Below are 20,995 nucleotides of genomic sequence, written 5' to 3' on the forward strand. Positions count from 1 at the left end.
TAGCCAAAGGTGTGCTAAGCTCCTCTTTACATTCCTTTAGAACCCTTGCATACAGTTCATCAGGGCCTGGGGATTTGTTAGGTTTTAATTTATCTATTTGCCTAAGGACCATGTCACTTGTGACCCTAATAGTGCACAGTTTATTATCGTCCTGTTCTACATAATTTATCATTACTGGAATATCGCTGGTATCCTCCTGTGTAAAAACTGAGAGGAAGTATGTGTTAAAAATTCTACACATTTCCTTATCACTGTCAGTGAGCTGACCCGAGGAACTTTTGAGTGGGCCTATCTTGTCCCTGATCTTACTTCTGTATACCTGAAAGAATCCTTTTGGGTTAGTCTTCGATTCTCTTGCAACTTTAACCTCATAATCTCTTTTTGCTTTTCTAATTCCCTTTTTTATTTCTCTCTTTAACTGAATATATCGATTTCTCAATTGCCCCTCTTCTCTTTTGATTTGCCTATATATGCCTCTCTTTTGACCAATCAGATATTTTAATCTATTGTTCATCCATTTAGGATCATTTTTGTTTGATCTGATTTCCCTATTTGGAACATAATTTGACTGAGCAGCTAGAACTATGCCCTGGAAAGCATCATATCGGCAACCATCACCACCTACCTGACCCTTAGTCAGGTCATTCCAGTTCAGCCCACCTAAGTAATTTTTCAGTCCTATGAAATCAGCCAAGCGAAAGTCAGGGACGGAGACTTGATTGCCATTATTAGGGGAATTCCATGATATATTAAAACTGAGTGATTTGTGATCACTTTCCCCAAGCTCATCATTAACCTCAAGATTATTAATTAGTGTTTCCCTACTGGCAAGAACCAAGTCAAGGAGGTTATTTCCCCTAGTTGGCTCTGTCACAAACTGTTTTAAAAAACAATCCTGGATCGTATCAAGAAAGTCACCTGACTCTAAATTTCCTGTCAAATTGCTCCAGTCAATCTGTCTATAGTTGAAATCTCCCATTAGCACAACATTTTCGTATGTAGATGCCTTACGAATTTCGTCCCATAGAAGTTTACTGCACTCCCTATCAAGATTTGGGGCCCTGTAAATCACACCCAAAATTAGTTTTTCTCGGCCCTCGAGAAGCTGTAACCAAACAGATTCAGTGGCTGACGCTTCTAATTTAATATCTTGTCTAACACAACAATTTAAATTGTCTCTGACATACATCGCTACTCCACCACCTTTCCTGTTGACCCTGTCAGTGTGGAATAATTTATAGCCTTGTATGTGACATTCAGAGGGCATCTCTCTATCTTTCAGATTAAGCCAGGTCTCTGTTATAGCAATAATATCTATGTTTCCTGCACTTGCAATTAATCTTAGCTCATCTATCTTATTTCTTACACTCCTGCTATTAGTATAGTAAACCTTAAGGGAGCTAGTCCCTTGCTGCCCTCTGCTGTCCCCCTTTGTTTGCTGACCTGATCTATTGTCTTTATTTATAACTTCATGCTGAATGCCTTTTATACATTTACTGTTTCCAACCCAAGTGTTGCAACCTGCTTGTTTCCCACACACACCCATACCTCTATCTTCCATCAGTTTAAAATCATAGGCATTTCACCAATGGCCTTCTCAATCGAGTCTGCAAGTGCTACCACCCCAGCCCCAGAGAGATGTACCCCATCCCTTGCATACATATCATGTTTGCCATAAAAGTTGTTCCAGTTGTCAATGAATGGGATTGCAAGTTCCTTGCAGTATCTGTCTAGCCAGCAATTTACACCAATTGCCCTAGACAACCATTCTCTCCCCCTCCCTCTCTCTCTCTCTCCCCCTCCCTCTCTCTCTCTCCCCCTCCCTCTCTCTCTCTCTCCCCCTCCCTCTCTCTCTCTCTCTCTCTCCCCCTCCCTCCCTCTCTCTCTCCCCCTCCCTCTCTCTCTCCCCCTCCCTCTCTCTCTCTCCCCCTCCCTCTCTCTCTCCCTCCCTCTCTCTCTCTCTCCCTCCCTCTCTCTCTCCCTCTCTCTCTCTCTCTCTCTCTCTCTCTCTCTCTCTCTCTCCCTCCCTCTCTCTCTCCTTCCCCCTCCCTCTCTCTCTCTCTCTCTCTCTCTCTCTCTCCCCCTCCCTCCCCCTCCCTCCCTCTCTCTCTCTCCCCCTCCCTCCCTCTCTCTCCCCCTCCCTCCCTCTCTCTCTCTCCCCCTCCCTCCCTCTCTCTCCCCCTCCCTCCCTCTCTCTCCCCTCCCTCCCTCTCTCTCCCCCTCCCTCTCTCTCGCTCCCTCTCTCTCCCTCCCTCTCTCTCTCTCCCCCTCTCTCTCTCCCTCCCTCTCTCTCCCCCTCCCTCCCTCTCTCCCCCTCCCTCCCTCTCTCTCTCTCTCTCTCTCTCTCTCCCCCCTCCCTCCCTCTCTCTCTCTCTCCCCCTCCCTCCCTCTCTCTCTCTCTCTCTCTCCCCCTCCCTCCCTCTCTCCCCCCCTCCCTCCCTCCCTCTCCCCCTCCCTCTCTCTCTCTCTCCCCCTCCCTCTCTCTCTCTCTCCCCCTCCCTCTCTCTCTCTCCCCCTCCCTCTCTCTCTCTCCCCCTCCCTCTCTCTCTCTCCCCCTCCCTCTCTCTCTCTCCCCCCTCCCCCTCCCTCCCTCTCTCTCTCCCTCCCTCCCTCTCTCTCTCCCCCTCCCTCCCTCTCTCTCCCCCTCCCTCCCTCTCTCTCCCCCTCCCTCCCTCTCTCCTCCCCCTCCCTCCCTCTCTCCTCCCCCTCCCTCCCTCTCCCCTCCCCCTCCCTCCCTCTCCCCTCCCCCTCTCTCCCTCCCTCCCTCTCCTCCCCCTCCCTCTCCTCCCCCTCCCTCTCTACTGTTTTACAAGTTACAATTTTCATAACTCGGTAACAAGGACAACTGGCAATAATGGATACCCTCTTCCTTCTCCCTATTTGTGTTAAATCAAGGGTTCACTGTATTATCATTTATCATAAAAAGCATACTATATTTGTTAAGAAATATTTAAAAAAGAATTTGTTACTGATACCAACAATTTAAAAGACAATACTGCAAGTAACGTTATCAACACCAGAATCTCTATACAAGGATGAGCTTACGAGTGGTTGTCTGGTATTTTACACTGTACTATTTTCAATGGTAGATTTGTTTTGAAGCAGTGTTATTATTACTGTTTATATTTTAAGGAGAGGTGAAAGAATTTTGGGGGGGCTAAAACTCCACCCCCAAAGCCCCCTCCTGTGTGCTGCCACTGAATGTTATTGTTCTGTAAGGCGTTGTAAGCAGCGAGAGGATTAAATACTATCTTACGTTCAATCACCTACTGTTGTGGTGTCTATAGTGGTTGTTAACCGGGACTTGGAGCGAGTACATGTTTACAGTCACTCTGCTTTTCATTATATCCTACAACCATAAGAGTTCATCTTACATACCCAACAATCTATGACATATGGAACAAGCAGCTCCATGTTGAGCCATAAGTCAAACCAATCCGATTTCTTTTGACAGATGTAATGGATGACCGATGGCTTATCAATCTTGGCTTCAATTTGTGAACCTCCATCTCCTGGAACTGAAACAGTGACTTCAGTATAATGTAGCACAATACAAATATCAAATACCACACACACACTAATTACAATGCTGTACTGTAGTTCGTTTGTGAAAAACATTAAAAGTAATACATGTACTGTATTTTTAAATTTAAATATTGCATCAAAAAAAGTAAAATTAAGTTGGAAAAGTAGCAAAAAATTGTATAAGCAACAGAGTTATAAATGCGCCTGAGATTGAAGAAGTGAGCAATTAAACCTGTCACGATGCAAACACTGTACAGGCAAGATTTTGTTTATATATACAGTTGAACCCTGTAATTGGCAGGGAATAGGTTCCTGTAGAAGATACACTGGAAGATTTTGTATGTCTGAATTAAATGATTTTGATCCTATTTAGATACTGTATTAGATCCAAAATTTGGAGACCTTAAAATTCTGAAAAATAATACATTACTAAATATTTTAATTCATCACTAAATATAATATACTTAACCCTTACCAGTTTGGTTTCAGGCCAAGTCAAAGTATGAATGATACAATGAGAAGAATGCTCAACTCAATTCTATTTATCCCTGGAAAATGAGGAATATCCAATGGGCGCCTTTTACTGATCTAGGGAAAGCTTAAACTAGAAACATCAGGAAATCAGACATCATGCTCTCACATGCACACTGAATATACAGTAAATGTCTAATACAACCTGCTAATTCAGATTCACAAGAAGAACGTAAGAATACACAAATAACCCGCACATAGAGAGGGAGGGGGCTTATGACGTTTTGATCCAACATGAACCATTTACGAAGTCACACTCGCACAAAAGAGTGAGGGGAGCCAGTTATATATGCAGTGGACCCCCGGTTCCCGATGCTATCGGTATCCGATAAATCCGGTAGCCGATGCATTTGATCGAAAAAAATTTGCCTCGCTTCCCGATACAAAACCCGGTATGCGATACGATGCGGAAGAGACGAGTCCACGTGTGGCCTGAACTGCCCCGTGTGTGCCAGTGTTTACAAGCCAGCCAGTGTGCGAGCATCTAAGGATACATTCGGTACATTCCATATTATCCATATTATCACTGTTTTTGGTGCTTGTTTCTGCAAAATAACTCACCATGGGCACCAAGAAAGCTTCTAGTGCCAACCCTTCGAGACCAAGGGTGCTAATGACTGTTGAAATGAAGAAAGAGATAATTGCAAAGTACGAAAGTGGAGTGAGTGTGTCGGAGCTGGTCAGGTTGTATAGTAAACCCCCAATCAACCATCTCTACTATAGTGAGCAGGAATATGGCAATCAAGGAAGCTGTTCTTGCAAAAGGTGCATCTGTGATTACGAAACAGCGACCACGAGAGAGTAGTCGTCAACAGAGTAAAGTCCGAGGCAGCTACGGTGACAAGCTCTGTCCCACAAGGCACAGTACTAGCTCCCATCTTGTTCCTCATCCTCATATCCGACATAGACAAGGATGTCAGCCACAGCACCGTGTCTTCCTTTGCAGATGACACCCGAATCTGCATGACAGTGTCTTCCATTGCAGACACTGCAAGGCTCCAGGCGGACATCAACCAAATCTTTCAGTGGGCTGCAGAAAACAATATGAAGTTCAACGATGAGAAATTTCAATTACTCAGATATGGTAAACATGAGGAAATTAAATCTTCATCAGAGTACAAAACAAATTCTGGCCACAAAATAGAGCGAAACACCAACGTCAAAGACCTAGGAGTGATTATGTCGGAGGATCTCACCTTCAAGGACCATAACATTGTATCAATCGCATCTGCTAGAAAAATGACAGGATGGATAATGAGAACCTTCAAAACTAGGGAGGCCAAGCCCATGATGACACTCTTCAGGTCACTTGTTCTATCTAGGCTGGAATATTGCTGCACTCTAACAGCACCTTTCAAGGCAGGTGAAATTGCCGACCTAGAAAATGTACAGAGAACTTTCACGGCGCGCATAACGGAGATAAAACACCTCAATTACTGGGAGCGCTTGAGGTTTCTAAACCTGTATTCCCTGGAACGCAGGAGGGAGAGATACATGATTATATACACCTGGAAAATCCTAGAGGGACTAGTACCAAACTTGCACACGAAAATCACTCACTACGAAAGCAAAAGACTTGGCAGACGATGCACCATCCCCCCAATGAAAAGCAGGGGTGTCACTAGCACGTTAAGAGACCATACAATAAGTGTCAGGGGCCCGAGACTGTTCAACTGCCTCCCAGCACACATAAGGGGGATTACCAACAGACCCCTGGCAGTCTTCAAGCTGGCACTGGACAAGCACCTAAAGACAGTTCCTGATCAGCCGGGCTGTGGCTCGTACGTTGGTTTGCGTGCAGCCAGCAGCAACAGCCTGGTTGATCAGGCGCTGATCCACCAGGAGGCCTGGTCACAGACCGGGCCGCGGGGGCGTTGACCCCCGAAACTCTCTCCAGGTAAACTCCAGGTAAACAAGTGTTAGAAAATGTTGAGAGACTGTTATTGGTGTGGATAAATGAAAAACAGATAGCAGGAGATAGCATCTCTCAAGCAATCATTTGTGAAAAGGCTAGGCAGTTGCATGACGATTTGGTAAAAAAATTGCCTGCAACTAGTGGTGATGCGAGTGAATTTAAGGCCAGCAAAGGTTGGTTTGAAAGATTTAAGAATTGTAGTGGCATACATAGCGTGATTAGGCATGGTGAGGCTGCCAGTTCAGACCACAAAGCAGCTGAAAAATATGTGCATGAATTCAAGGAGTACAGAGAGGCTGAAGGATTGAAACCTGAACAAGTGTTTAATTGTGACAAAACAGGCCTGTTTTGGAAGAAATTGCCAAGCAGGACCTACATTACTCAGGAGGAAAAAGCACTCCCAGGACTATGAAAGACAGGCTTACTCTTCTCATGTGTGCCAATGCTAGTGGTGATTGCAAAGTGAAGCCTTTATTGGTGTATCACTCAAACTCCCAGAGCGTTCAGGCAAAAGAATATCCTCAAAGCTAATTTGTGTGTGCTGTGGAGGGCAAACACTAAGGCATGGGTCACTAGGGACTTTTTCTATGACTGGTTACACCATGCATTTGCCCCCACTGTGAAAAATTACCTAAATGAAAAGAAATTAGACCTTAAGTGCCTCCTGGTGTTAGACAATGCCCCTGGTCATCCTACAGACTTGTCAGAGCGACTTTGTGGGGACATAAGTTTCATTAAGGTCAAGTTTTTGCCTCCTAATACCACTCCTCTCCTGCAGCCCATGGACCAGCAGGTCATTTCCAACTTCAAGAAACTGTACACAAAAGCTGTTTGAAAGGTGTTTTGAAGTGACCACAGAAACTCTATTGACTCTAAAGGAGTTTTGGAAGGATCACTTTAATATCCTCAACTGTGTAAACCTTATAGGTAAGGCTTGGGAGGGAGTGACTAAGAGGACCTTGAACTCTGCCTGGAAAAAACTGTGGCCAAAATGTGTAGACAAAAGGGATTTCGAAGGGTTTGAGGCTAACCCTGAGAAGCCTATGCCAGCTGAGGAATCCATTGTGGCATTGGGGAAGTCCTTGGGGTTGGAGGTTAGTGGGGAGGATGTGGAAGAGTTGGTGGAGGAGGACAATGAAGAGCTAACCACTGATGAGCTGCTAGATCATCTTCAACAGCAAGAGACCACACCTAAGGAAACTGCTTCGGAGGAGGGGAGAGAGAAATTGAAGAAGTTGCCTACTTCAAAGATTAAGGAAATATGTGCAAAGTGGCTTGAAGTGCAAACCTTTATGGATGAAAATCACCCTCACACAGCTATTGCAAGCCGTGCTGGTGACTATTACACTGACAATGTTGTGAAACACTTTAGGAAAGTCATAAAGGAACGAGAGGTACAGGCCTCTATGGACAGATATGTTGTGCGACAGAAGTCCAGTGACTCAAGCTGGTCTTAGTGGCATTAAAAGAAGGGAAGTAACCCCAGAAAAGGACTAGCTACCTCAAGTCCTAATGGAAGGGGATTCCCCTTCTAAACACTAAGACCATCCACACTCTCCCCTCCCATCCCATCAATCACCACCAGATCTTCAATAAAGCTAAGTGTCATGTAACTGTGCATGTCTTTTTCAGTTTGTGTGTATTAAAATTAATATTTCATGTGGTAAAAATTTTGTTTTTTTCATACTTTTGGGTGTCTTGCACAGATTAATTTGATTTCCATTATTTCTTATGGGGAAAATTGATTCTCTTTCCGATAATTTTGGTTTACGATGAGCTCTCAGGAACGGATTAATATTGTGAACCGGGGATCCACTGTATATATGCGAGGGGGACAGGGATGAATAAAAAGACAAGTAAAAAAAGTAGTGGTAATGCTGGTAGTAGTAGTGGTAGTAGAAAGTAGGAACAGTAGTTTTAGCAGGACAAGAGATAGAAAGGGGAGTGAAGGGTGGCAATACTGGCAGTGACGGCTGTGGCAGCAGCATGTGTGGGTTATTTGTGTATTGTTCCAGTTATGGTATTGTTCCTTTTTGTTTTTTAATAAGGAACGAAGGAGCACTGCTGCAGGCCAATTGGCCCATGCTAGACAGGTCTAAGTCACATGCACTCGTGTACTTGTTTAACCTATTTTTAAAGATAGTGGTCCTCAATTATCATCCTTAATCCGTTCCTGGAAGTGGGACTATTATCGAAATAGACGATTTTTGAATCAATTTTCCCCATAAGAAATAATGTAAATACAATTAAAACAAAAAAATTTTTTTACATGAAATATAGATGTAGTACATAAACAATACAATGGGACATGATGAATGAAATATTAACAGCATAACACTTACCTTTATTGGTGATTCTTCTTAGGGTATGGAAGACTGGAGGATGAAATCCCCACTAGCATTAGCACAGAACATGAGTGTCAGCCTGTATTTCACAGGTGTGTGTCCTGGCAGTGCCTCTTCTTCCTGAGTAATGTAGGTCCTCTTTGGCATTTTCTTCCAAAAGAGGCCTGTTTCATCACAATTGAACACTTGTTCAGGTTTCAGTCCTTCAGCCTTCATGTACTCCTTGAATTCCTGCACATATTTTTTAGCCGCTTTTTGGTCCGAACTGGCAGCCTCGCCATGCCTTATCACACTGTGTATGCCAGTATGCTTCTTAAATCTCTCAAACCAGCCTTTGCTGGCCTTAAATTCACTCACATCACCACTAGTTGCAGGCAATTTCTTTACCAAATCGTCATGCAACTGCTTAGCCTTTTCACAAATAATCGACATCATAAGACTATCTCCTGCTAATTATTTCTTGTTTATCCACACCAATAACAACTTCTCAACATCTTCGAGTACTGGTGATCTCATTTTTGTCAGCATATTTACCTCCTTTGCAACAATGATGTTTTTCTTAAATTCAATCGTATTTCTCACCTTCTTTACCAAAGGCTTGGCACTAGGAGCTTTCTTTGGAGCCATGGTAGCTTATTTAGCACTTGCAAGCACTAAAATGAATGGAATACTATTATGAAATATTTCGTATGAACATGTAGATGGGACAGGTAGATGGGATAGATGGGTAGATGGGATACAAAGAGAATAGAAGCATCAGGGAAGAGAGAGGTGAAGGTTTATAAACTAAAAGAGGAGGCAGTTAGGGTAAGATATAAACAGCTACTGGAGGATAGATGGGCTAATGAGAGCATAGGCAATGGGGTCGAAGAGATATGGGGTAGGTTTAAAAATGTAGTGTTAGTGTGTTCAGCAGAAGTTTGTGGTTACAGGAAAGTGGGTGCGGGAGGGAAGAGGAGCGATTGGTGGAATGATGATGTAAAGAGAGTAGTAAGGGAGAAAAAGTTAGCATATGAGAAGTTTTTACAAAGTAGAAGTGATGCAAGGAGGGAAGAGTATATGGAGAAAATGAGAGGTTAAGAGAGTGGTGAAGCAATGTAAAAAGAGAGCAAATGAGAGAGTGGGTGAGATGTTATCAACAAATTTTGTTGAAAATAGGAAAAAGTTTTGGAGTGAAATTAACAAGTTAAGGAAGCCTAGAGAACAAATGGATTTGTCAGTTAAAAATAGGAGAGGAGAGTTATTAACCCTTTCAGGGTCCAAGGCCAAAATCTGAAGTGGTGCCCCAGTGTCCAAGAATTTAAAAAAAAAAAAAAAATTTATTTTTTCTTATGAAATGGTAGAGAATCTTTTTGTGAAGGTAATAAAACAAAAAGTACGAAATTTGATGGAAAATTTACGAAATTATGCTCTCGTGAATTTTGATGTGTCAGCGATATTTACGAATCGGCGATTTTGCCGACTTTGACTCCCATTTTAGGCCAATTACATTATTCCAGTCGACCAAATTCTTAGCTATTTCACTAGTATTACTTCTATTCTATCGACTGAGCACGAGAAATCGCCAAGTCAACCATTTCAACTAAAAAATAAAGTGACCGGAAATCAGTAATTTGGCCAATTTAACACAAAGTTCAAAATATTCCAATTTCAAAATAGGGTCCAGAATAAACAATGTAGGTATTCCTGGCACTAAACTAACATTTCCTCTGTTCATTAGTTATGTTTTGAGGCTTTACAAATAAATTCCATTTTGAATTTTTATTCACAATGAATTTTTATTCACACCAAAAAATAGAAGATTTACTGTTATGCAATATTGTAATAATTGTATAAATATCATCACCACATTTGTGAATGTATATTAGACCCACCAGCTCGTGTGTATTAGACATGTGAGGTCGTTTGTTTACTCTTGAACATCGGCAAAAATTTAACATTTCCGCCACTTTGAGCTCAGTTTCAAGCCATTTCCAGTGCTAACACCAATCAAAATTATCTCTATTTCTGTGATATGTCTTCCATTCTATCAAATGAGACCAAGAAATCACAAATACAACTATAAAAAACATACGAAAAAACACTGCAAAGTCGCTGTTTTAATCGAAAATCACGGTCTCATTTTTTTTTCTCTCATTATACACAGTGTGCTGCAGGATTTGTTTTATGTGGTGCACACATACCACATAGATGTATTCTCTCATATCTAGGCCCAAATTTACCTCTCACAGTTTATCAGAGTGAGCTGAGCTCATGACGTAGATCTACGGTTTGGACCCTGAACGCAAAGCTGTAGATCTACGGGACGGACCCTGAAAGGGTTAAATGGAGAGTTAGAGGTATTGGGAAGATGGAGGGAATATTTTGAGGAATTGTTAAATGTTGATGTAGATTGGGAAGCTGTGATTTCGTGTATAGGGCAAGGAGGAATAACATCTTGTAGGAGTGAGGAAGAGTCAGTTGTGAGTGTGGGGGAAGTTCGTGAGGCAGTAGGTAAAATGAAAGGGGGTAAGGCAGCCGGGATTGATGGGATAAAGATAGAAATGTTAAAAGCAGGTGGGGATATAGTTTTGGAGTGGTTGGTGCAATTATTTAATAAATGTATGGAAGAGGGTAAGGTACCTAGGGATTGGCAGAGAGCATGCATAGTTCCTTTGTATAAAGGCAAAGGGGACAAAAGAGAGTGCAAAAATTATAGGGGGATAAGTCTGTTGAGTATACCTGGTAAAGTGTATGGTAGAGTTATTATTGAAAGAATTAACAATAAGACGGAGAATAGGATAGCAGATGAACAAGGAGGCTTTAGGAAAGGTAGGGGGTGTGTGGACCAGGTGTTTATGGTGAAACATGTAAGTGAACAGTATTTAGATAAGGCTAAAGAGGTCTTTGTGGCATTTATGGATTTGGAAAAGGCGTATGACAGGGTGGATAGGGGGGCAATGTGGCAGGTGTATGGTGTAGGAGGTAGGTTACTGAAAGCAGTGAAGAGCTTTTATGAGGATAGTGAGGCTCAAATTAGAGTATGTAGAAAAGAGGGAAATTATTTCCCAGTAAAAGTAGGCCTTAGACAAGGATGTGTGATGTCATCGTGGTTATTTAATATATTTATAGATGGGGTTGTAAGAGAAGTAAATGCGAGGGTCTTGGCAAGAGGCGTGGAGTTAAAAGATAAAGAATCAAACAAAGTGGGAGTTGTCACAGTTGCTCTTTGCTGATGACACTGTGCTCTTGGGAGATTCTGAAGAGAAGTTGCAGAGGTTGGTGGATGAATTTGGTAAGGTGTGCAAAAGAAGAAAATTAAAAGTGAATACAAAAAGATTAGGTGATGAAAGATTGGATATCAAATTGGAGGGAGAGAGTATGGAGGAGGTGAATGTATTCAGATATTTGGGAGTGGAAGTGTCAGCGGATGGGTCTATGAAAGATGAGGTGAATCATAGAATCGATGAAGGGAAAAGGGTGAGTGGTGCACTTAGGAGTCTGTGGAGACAAAGAACTTTGTCCTTGGAGGCAAAGAGGGGAATGTATGAGAGTATAGTTTTACCAACGCTCTATGGGTGTGAAGCATGGGTGATGAATGTTGCAGCGAGAAGGCTGGAGGCAGTGGAGATGTCATGTCTGAAGAAGGTGGGGTAGGGGTTGGCCTAGGAAAGGTTGGAGGGAGGGGGTAAAGGAGGTTTTGTGTGCGAGGGGCCTGGACTTCCAGCAGGCATGCGTGAGCGTGTTTGATAGGAGTGAATGGAGACAAATGGTTTTTAATACTTGATGTGCTGTTGGAGTGTGAGCAAAGTAACATTTATGAAGGGGTTCAGGGAAACCGGCAGGCCGGACTCGAGTCCTGGAGATGGGAAGTACAGTGCCTGCACTCTGAAGGAGGGGTGTTAATGTTGCAGTTTAAAAATTGTAGTATAAAGCACCCTTCTGGCAAGACAGTGATGGAGTGAATGATGGTGAAAGTTTTTCTTTCTCGGGCCACCCTGCCTTGGTGGGAATCGGCCAGTGTGATAATAAAAATTTAAAATAAAAATATGTGAGGGGACTGTCGCTCACTGGTAAACAATGGCACATTGGCTGGGAAGGGAGGACGACATGGCTCAGAGCCATGAGTACGCATCCAGGACGAAAGACGATTAGCGAGTTAATGGACCATTTGCGAGCCAATGTTTAGATGAAATAATGCGACTATTTCCGAAATGGACGACTTTCAGGCCGGATGATTATTCAGGGACCACTGTACTTGTAATTTTCGCTTCAACAACTCTACTCGGGAGTTTGTTCCATTCATCCACAACTAATACCAAACCAATGCTTTCTTTAATATTTTTTTTTTATTAACACGCTGGCCAATTCCCACCAAGGCAGGGTGGCCCAAAAAAGAAAAACTTTCACCATCATTCACTCCATCACTGTCTTGCCAGAAGGGTGCTTTACACTACAGTTTTTAAACTGCAACATTAACACCCCTCTTTCAGAGTGCAGGCACTGTACTTCCCATCTCCAGGACTCAATTCCGGCCTGCCGGTTTCCCTGAATCCCTTCATAAATGTTATTTTGCTCACACTCCAACAGCACGTCAAGTATTAAAAACCATTTGTCTCCATTCACTCCTATCAAACACGCTCACGCATGCCCGCTGGAAGTCCAAGCCCCTCACACACAAAGCCTCCTTTACCCCCTCCCTCCAACCTTTCCTAGGCCGACCCCTACCCCGCCTTCCTTCCACTACAGACTGATACACTCTTGAAGTCATTCTGTTTCGCTCCATTCTCTCTACATGTCCGAACCACCTCAACAACCCTTCCTCAGCCCTCTGGACAACAGTTTTGGCAATCCCGCACCTCCTCCTAACTTCCAAACTACGAATTCTCTGCATTATATTCACACCACACATTGCCCTCAGACATGACATCTCCACTGCCTCCAGCCTTCTCCTCGCTGCAACATTCATCACCCGTGCTTCAAACCCATATAAGAGCATTGGTAAAACTATACTCTTATACATTCCCCTCTTTGCCTCCAAGGACGAAGTTCTTTGTCTCCACAGACTAAGTGCACCGCTCACCCTTTTCCTCTCAACAGACTTATTGCCCTATAATTTTTGCCCTCTCTTTTGTCCCCTTTGCCTTTATACAAAGCAACTATGCATGCTCTATGCCAATCCCTAGGTACCTTACCCTCTTCCATACATTTATTAAATAAAAGCACCAACCACTCCAAAACTATATCCCCACCTGCTTTTAACATTTCCATCTTTATTCTTTAATATACAATTAGCATTCATACTCGTGTACTGTTACCACTGTTTTCACTCTCAAAAATAATAACTAATGTCAATACGGTTGTGTTATTCTCTTCATACACTAGCACTACTGTTTTAATATACAGAGCTTTATTACTCAAAATAATTGTTACAATAATCTTATTTTCAGAAAATTCCTATTAAACTAAACTTAACATTAAAATACAATGAAACCCTGAGTTTTGGCCGCCCTGAGTATTGGCTGCTTCGAGTTTCAGCCACTTTTTTCGGCTAAATTTTTTCCCAAGTTTTGGCCATTGCCCCGTGTTTCGGCTGGTGTACTAGACCTGTCGACCTCCCCACGCAGGCATTGTGAGCCAGTCTAGCTTTGTTTATCCTCGAGTGAACATTACCCTGCATGCTCATCCGAACATTTCACAATAAATTCATTGTGTTTAGTACTTGTTTATTGTGACTGAAATAAGCCACCATGGGCCCAAAGAAACTTCATAGTGGCAGCCCTTTAGTAAAGAAAGTGAGAAACATCATAGAAGGGAAGAAGGAGAAAGTACAAAAATATGAGAGTGGCATATGTGTGGATGAGCTTGCCAGGATATATGGCAAAAACAAATCAACAATCACTTTTATCCTAGCGAAGAGAAAAGAACTCAAGGAAGCTGATGTTGCGAAAGGTGTTGATATGTTAACCAAAAATAGAACACAAACAGTCAAAGAGGTTCAGAAGTTGTTGGTGGTGTGGTTCAACAATAAACAGATAGCTGGTGATAGTGTTTCAGAGTCGATCATTTGTGAAAAGGCAGGGTAGCTGCATACCAATCTTGTAAAGAAAATGCCTGGAACCAGTGCTGATGTTAGTGAATTTAAGGCCAGCAGAGGATGGTTTGACAGATTTAAGAAGTGTAGTGGCATACACAGTGTGGTAAGGCATGGCGAGGCTGCCAGTTCTGACAAATTGGAGGCTGAAAAATATGTGCGTGAATTCAAGGGGTACGTAGAGGCTGAAGAATTCAAATCCCAACAAGTGTTCAATTGTGACAAAACAGGCCTCTTTCAGAAGCCTGTTTCATCACAAGCCTATGAAGGACAGGCTAAGTCTTTTGTTCTGTGCTAACACTAGTGGGGAATTTTAAAGTGAAGCCTTTACTGGTGTATCACCAGTGTGGGTGGGGTGGGGAGGGGAGGGCTGCCCCCTGCAGACTACCCATACTTCCCAAACCTGAATTCCTACACATAAAACTCGCCTCTCACCCTACATTAAGACTACAAATCTTTTAAGGTAATTAATGGGTGTACTCTGTGTATTTTACATTTTATTGTCTTCAATGCCTAGTTCTATTGCTAATGTAATATATGTTAGTGTAAACTTGTTATCTGGCATTTATATGCATTTATAAGTGGAAAAAATGGCATTCTGCTTTCCAGCGATGTCTGCTTTCCGGCAGTAGCCTGGAACCTAACCTGCCATATTCGTGGGGCCCTACTGCCTTTACATTATTTCTTATGGGAAATATTGCTTTGCCTTTCAGCCGTTTCGAGTTTAGGCCTAGCTCCTGGAACAAATTATGGCCGAAACTTGGGGTTCCACTGTATTAAAAATCTTTTGAAGAAAAACAGGCCGAAGACATTAAGCTTGTACTCTTTGGAAAGGTGAGATAGGTGAGACGACCATGTGCAGTGATGGACCTACATTTTTGGGGCCCCGAATCTTGAACTGTTATGGGGAGGCCCCCTTTTGTAACCAGAAATGGCTGGGCTACATAATTCTTTAATATTAATAACCTTTTAATTCTTATTTTAATTATTACTTTGTATTTAATTACACTATATTATTATTTTTAAAAAACTGCTTCTCATACAGTAGATCCAAAATTTTTAAGCAATGTGAACTAGTTATTTCTGGGGCCTCTCTGGGATTAGGGGCCCTGAAGCTTAAGCTTCATTAGTTGTACAGTACATAGATCTGCCCCAGCTTATGTGCACAATTGGAAAACAGGAGTAGATTATATTTCCATTAAGTATTGAAAATATGTAACCAAAACTGTACTTACATCAATGGATTCAAGAAGGAGAGGTTTATTTAGATAAAGGAGCAAAGGCAAAGCACTATTGCTCAAAAATTAAAGAGTATAAGCATAACCCCAGAAAGCTCTGGTAACAAATAAAACAGTTGGGGTATAGCCATAAGCCAGTAGATAGGTCTAACATAATACTCACTATCGATAATGAGGTATGCCACGAAACATCTATGGTGGCAAATTGCTTTAATTCCTTCTACACATCTGTTGCATCAACACTAGTAGTAAACTACCAGCAGCATCAAATACCTTTAACACAGACTGATAAGTTTCAAATATACTATACCAATAAAGGGGTAACCCCAAACAGTTGTCAACTAGTAAGTGTATCTCATGACTTTATTCAAAAAGAACTAAGCAGGTTAAGCCCAACTAAGAGCACTGGCCCGGATAACATCCCGTCTAAGTTCCTAAAAGATGGTGCTTCTGAACTGTCAATCCCTATTGCTCACATAATAAATCTATCAATCACCACTAATACCGTACCGGATGGGTTCAAGGAGGCCCGAGTTACTCCTATCTTCAAGAAAAATAGTAGGTCTGATGTAAGCAACTATAGGCCTGTTAGTATACTCAGTATAATATCCAAAATTCTAGAGAGGGCGGTGTACTCTCAAGTAGTTAAGTACCTTAATGACAACAACATTCTCCATAGCTATCAATCGGGCTTTAGAAGATCTTACTCAACCGACACCTCCCTAATTAATCTGATGGATTACCTGAGAACTGAAATGTCAAAGGGGAACCTCATTGGTATGGTAACCTTAGACCTGCAAAAGGCCTCCGATACTGTCAACCACAATATATTATGTAAGAAACTTCAAGCTATCGGTATAGGTTCTGTAGACCGGTTTAAGTCCTACCTTAGCAACAGGAGACAAATTGTCAAAATCAACAAAACTGAATCAGAACCCCTGCCGATAGCATGTGGAGTTCCCCCAAGGTAATATTCTGGGCCCCTTATTATTCTTATGTTATGTCAATGACAAGCCTATCAGTGTCAAGTGCAAACTCCTACTGTATGCAGATGACAGTGCTCTGTTAGTGTCAGGTAAAGACCCACAAGATATAGCTAATGTTTTAACACTGGAACTGGAGTCCTGCAGCAAATGGTTAGTAGACAAACTATCATTACACCTCGGGAAAACTGAAGCCATTCTCTCTGGCACGAAACAAACTGAGAAGGGTAAATAATTTTAATGTCCAGTGTAATGGGGAGCCCATCACTTTGGTTTCATCAGTAAAATATCTGGGAATCAAACATCAAAATCGAGAACAACGCCCAGTATTGGGCCCCTACTTAAACAAGATGGGTCCTACACAGGTGACAGCAAGGAAATGAGTGAGCTACTCAAGTCCCAATATGACTCAGTTTTTAGCAAGCCGCTAACCAGACTGAGAGTCGAAGATCAAAATGAATTTTTTACGAGAGAGCCACAAAACTTGATTAACACAAGCCTATCCGATGTTATCCTGACGCCAAATGACTTCGAACAGGCGATAAATGACATGCCCATGCACTCTGCCCCAGGGCCAGACTCATGGAACTCTGTGTTCATCAAGAACTGCAAGAAGCCCCTATCACGAGCCTTTTCCATCCTATGGAGAGGGAGCATGGACACGGGGGTCGTCCCTCAGTTACTAAAAACAACAGACATAGCCCCACTCCACAAAGGGGGCAGTAAAGCAACAGCAAAGAACTACAGACCAATAGCACTAACATCCCATATCATAAAAATCTTTGAAAGGGTCCTAAGAAGCAAGATCACCACCCATCTAGAAACCCATCAGTTACACAACCCAGGGCAACATGGGTTTAGAACAGGTCGCTCCTGTCTGTCTCAACTACTGGATCACTACGACAAGGTCCTAAATGCACTAGAAGACAAAAAGAATGCAGATGTAATATATACAGACTTTGCAAAAGCCTTCGACAAGTGTGACCATGGCATAATAGCGCACAAAATGCGCGCTAAAGGAATAACAGGAAAAGTCGGTCGATGGATCTATAATTTCCTCACTAACAGAACACAGAGAGTAGTCGTCAACAGAGTAAAGTCCGAGGCAGCTACGGTGAAAAGCTCTGTTCCACAAGGCACAGTACTAGCTCCCATCTTGTTCCTCATCCTCATATCCGACATAGACAAGGATGTCAGCCACAGCACCGTGTCTTCCTTTGCAGATGACACCCGAATCTGCATGACAGTGTCTTCCATTGCAGACACTGCAAGGCTCCAGGCGGACATCAACCAAATCTTTCAGTGGGCTGCAGAACACAATATGAAGTTCAACGATGAGAAATTTCAATTACTCAGATATGGTAAACATGAGGAAATTAAATCTTCATCAGAGTACAAAACAAATTCTGGCCACGAAATAGAGCGAAACACCAACGTCAAAGACCTGGGAGTGATTATGTCGGAGGATCTCACCTTCAAGGACCATAACATTGTATCAATCGCATCTGCTAGAAAAATGACAGGATGGATAATGAGAACCTTCAAAACTAGGGAGGCCAAGCCCATGATGACACTCTTCAGGTCACTTGTTCTATCTAGGCTGGAATATTTCTGCACTCTAACAGCACCTTTCAAGGCAGGTGAAATTGCCGACCTAGAAAATGTACAGAGAACTTTCACGGCGCGCATAACGGAGATAAAACACCTCAATTACTGGGAGCGCTTGAGGTTTCTAAACCTGTATTCCCTGGAACGCAGGAGGGAGAGATACATGATTATATACACCTGGAAAATCCTAGAGGGACTAGTACCGAACTTGCACACGAAAATCACTCACTACGAAAGCAAAAGACTTGGCAGACGATGCACCATCCCCCCAATGAAAAGCAGGGGTGTCACTAGCACGTTAAGAGACCATACAATAAGTGTCAGGGGCCCGAGACTGTTCAACTGCCTCCCAGCACACATAAGGGGGATTACCAACAGACCCCTGGCAGTCTTCAAGCTGGCACTGGACAAGCACCTAAAGTCAGTTCCTGATCAGCCGGGCTGTGGCTCGTACGTTGGTTTGCGTGCAGCCAGCAGCAACAGCCGGGCCGCGGGGGCGTTGACCCCCGAAACTCTCTCCAGGTAAACTCCAGGTAAACTCCAGACCCATGCATGTCAAGAGAACTGATAGGGGACAGTGTAGTAAAGAAAGCGAATGCCAGACAAGTTTCTGTATAGACAAGCACAGTGTCTACCTACTGAGGCTCGCAGGACCCTATGTCTAGCCCTTATACAATGCCATATGGATTACGCTTGCTCTTCACGGTACTCTGCCTTGACAAAAAAACAAAGATAGACTGCAAATCACCCAGAACAAAATCGTAAGATTCATCCTGGGGCTGGGACCAAGAGAGCATGTAGGCCAGAATGAATTACAGCAGTTGGATATGCTGAATGTTGAAGACAGAGTAAAACAACTGAAGATAAATCATGTTTATAAAATTGCTCACAAACAGTGTCCAGAATATCTTGCTGTCAATTTTGTCAAGGTTGGGAACCAAAGCAATTGTAGTACTAGGGGGAGAGAGCACAACTTTGTAGTACCCACACAGTCATTGGCCAGGCTTCAAACCCCTTTTATTGTACAGCAATAAAGGAATGGAACAGACTGCCCACACATGTCAAAGCCAGTCAGAGCATGAACCAGTTCAAGAAGAGTGCCAAAAGGTGTCTGATGAATGTAGCTACAGAAAGGGAGGGGAATGATTTTCTATCTTTTAGCTAACATATGTGTAAATTTTACCTTATTCCTAGTAATGACCCTCGTATTGATAAATTAGACACATGTGCAACTCTTGGGTATCTTTATTGAGGAAACGTTTTGCCAGAGTGGCTTCATCAGTCCATATAAAGGAGAATCTTGGGAATTCTTCGCTTGCCTAACCCTTGGGCATGACCTACTTCCACACTGAACAAATGTGATACCACCTATGACTGCTGCACCTCTCCTGCCTATGGTTTATAAGCTCCTTCTCCGCACTTATGCCGTATTCTATTCAAGATTGATGGACTGACCACATCGACTCAAGGCTGAGGGACTGGTTACCTCATTCTCCTCCTGTTCTTCAAGATTCTCCTTTGTATGGACTGGTGAAGCCACTGTGTGGTGAAATGTTTCCTCAATAAAGATACCCAAGAGTTGCACATGTGTCTAATTTGTCAATGTTTCGGTTCTCTGAACCACTGATCTACGACCCTCGTATTGTAGATAGTCTTAATGACCCTCGTGTAGTAGATAGTCTTTTTAGTATGATAATAAGACGTTATCTTCATTATAGAACAATAAGAAAATATTATAACCTTTATATTATAATAATAAGGTAAAAGGACCCCAATGGAAATAAGTCACTCTCTTGACTTTTTTGGGTTATCCTAGGTTCTCTACACATATGCTGCTATGTATGATAATTCTATGTAACTATTTGTGTATACCTGAATAAACTTACTTGCTTACGTACTTAGAAAGGATATTGGGAAGTACAGCCTCTCCTCACTTAATGACCGAGTTCGATTCCTGAGACCATGTCATTAAACGAATTCGTCGCTAAGTGAGCAGCATACTATAACGGTAGTGAGTTTGTGCCAACCATCTTTGATACTGTATAAATGTCACCTTTGCACCATTTATAACATTTCTGGCACATTTTAAATGCTTATACAATAGTGTACTGTACATGTACGTATATTGAAATAAACAGAACAAAGGAAATCAGCTACTATACATTATTGAGGTATGATTACTGGTCAGAGAGCCCGTCGTAAGTCCAAGGCATCGGTAAACGAGTATGTCGCAAAGTGAGGAGAGGCTGTACTGGTCTGGCAGTGGAGTTGTACATGAGTGGAACAATCTCCCTGGTTGTGTCACTGAGGCAAGAACTTTGGATAACTTTAAATATTAGTTGGACAGATATATGAGTGGGTGTGGGTGGGTGAATTGGGCCTGACTAGAATGTGCCAGTAGGCCCACTCCAGTGTTACTTCCTTCTTAAGATCATTATTTTGACAAATTACATGGTTGTACAGAGGAATATAACAGTTGGGTGTACATGCCAAAAGCCCCTTTGTATGCAGAGCATTTCGGGCAAACTTGAAGATTAACTTAAGAATAGTAAGGCAATAATACATAGTTCATATGGTCATTAGACGAGTTACAGTGAGTACAGGAGAATTGAATATTATATCAGGTGATGCTACATGGTTTTGATAAGTCTAGTAGAGACTTATTACACTATTGAATTAGTTAACAATTTAAAACAATTTACAGTATGATGTACAGTGGTACCTTGGGACACGAATTTATTTTGTTCGAGAAGGCTGTTCGAGTGCCAATACCGAAT

General features: G+C 42.4%; 1 protein-coding gene across 1 annotated transcript in view; it reads right to left on the minus strand.

Annotated features, from left to right (window-relative positions):
* The window catches only part of LOC128697402 (lysosomal phospholipase A and acyltransferase), a 134,560-nt gene that overhangs the window by 91,358 nt on the left and 22,207 nt on the right, over positions 1 to 20,995 (minus strand). The window contains exons 3-4 of the mRNA XM_070093854.1: positions 8,314 to 8,365; positions 3,379 to 3,518 (exon numbers count right to left, since the gene is read on the minus strand). Of these exons, the coding sequence (XP_069949955.1) occupies positions 3,379 to 3,518; positions 8,314 to 8,365 (192 nt within the window). The remainder of the gene's footprint in view (positions 1 to 3,378; positions 3,519 to 8,313; positions 8,366 to 20,995) is intronic.

Source organism: Cherax quadricarinatus, chromosome 44, assembly GCF_038502225.1.
Source record: "Cherax quadricarinatus isolate ZL_2023a chromosome 44, ASM3850222v1, whole genome shotgun sequence".
In the NCBI taxonomy this organism is placed as follows: Eukaryota; Metazoa; Arthropoda; class Malacostraca; order Decapoda; family Parastacidae; genus Cherax; species Cherax quadricarinatus.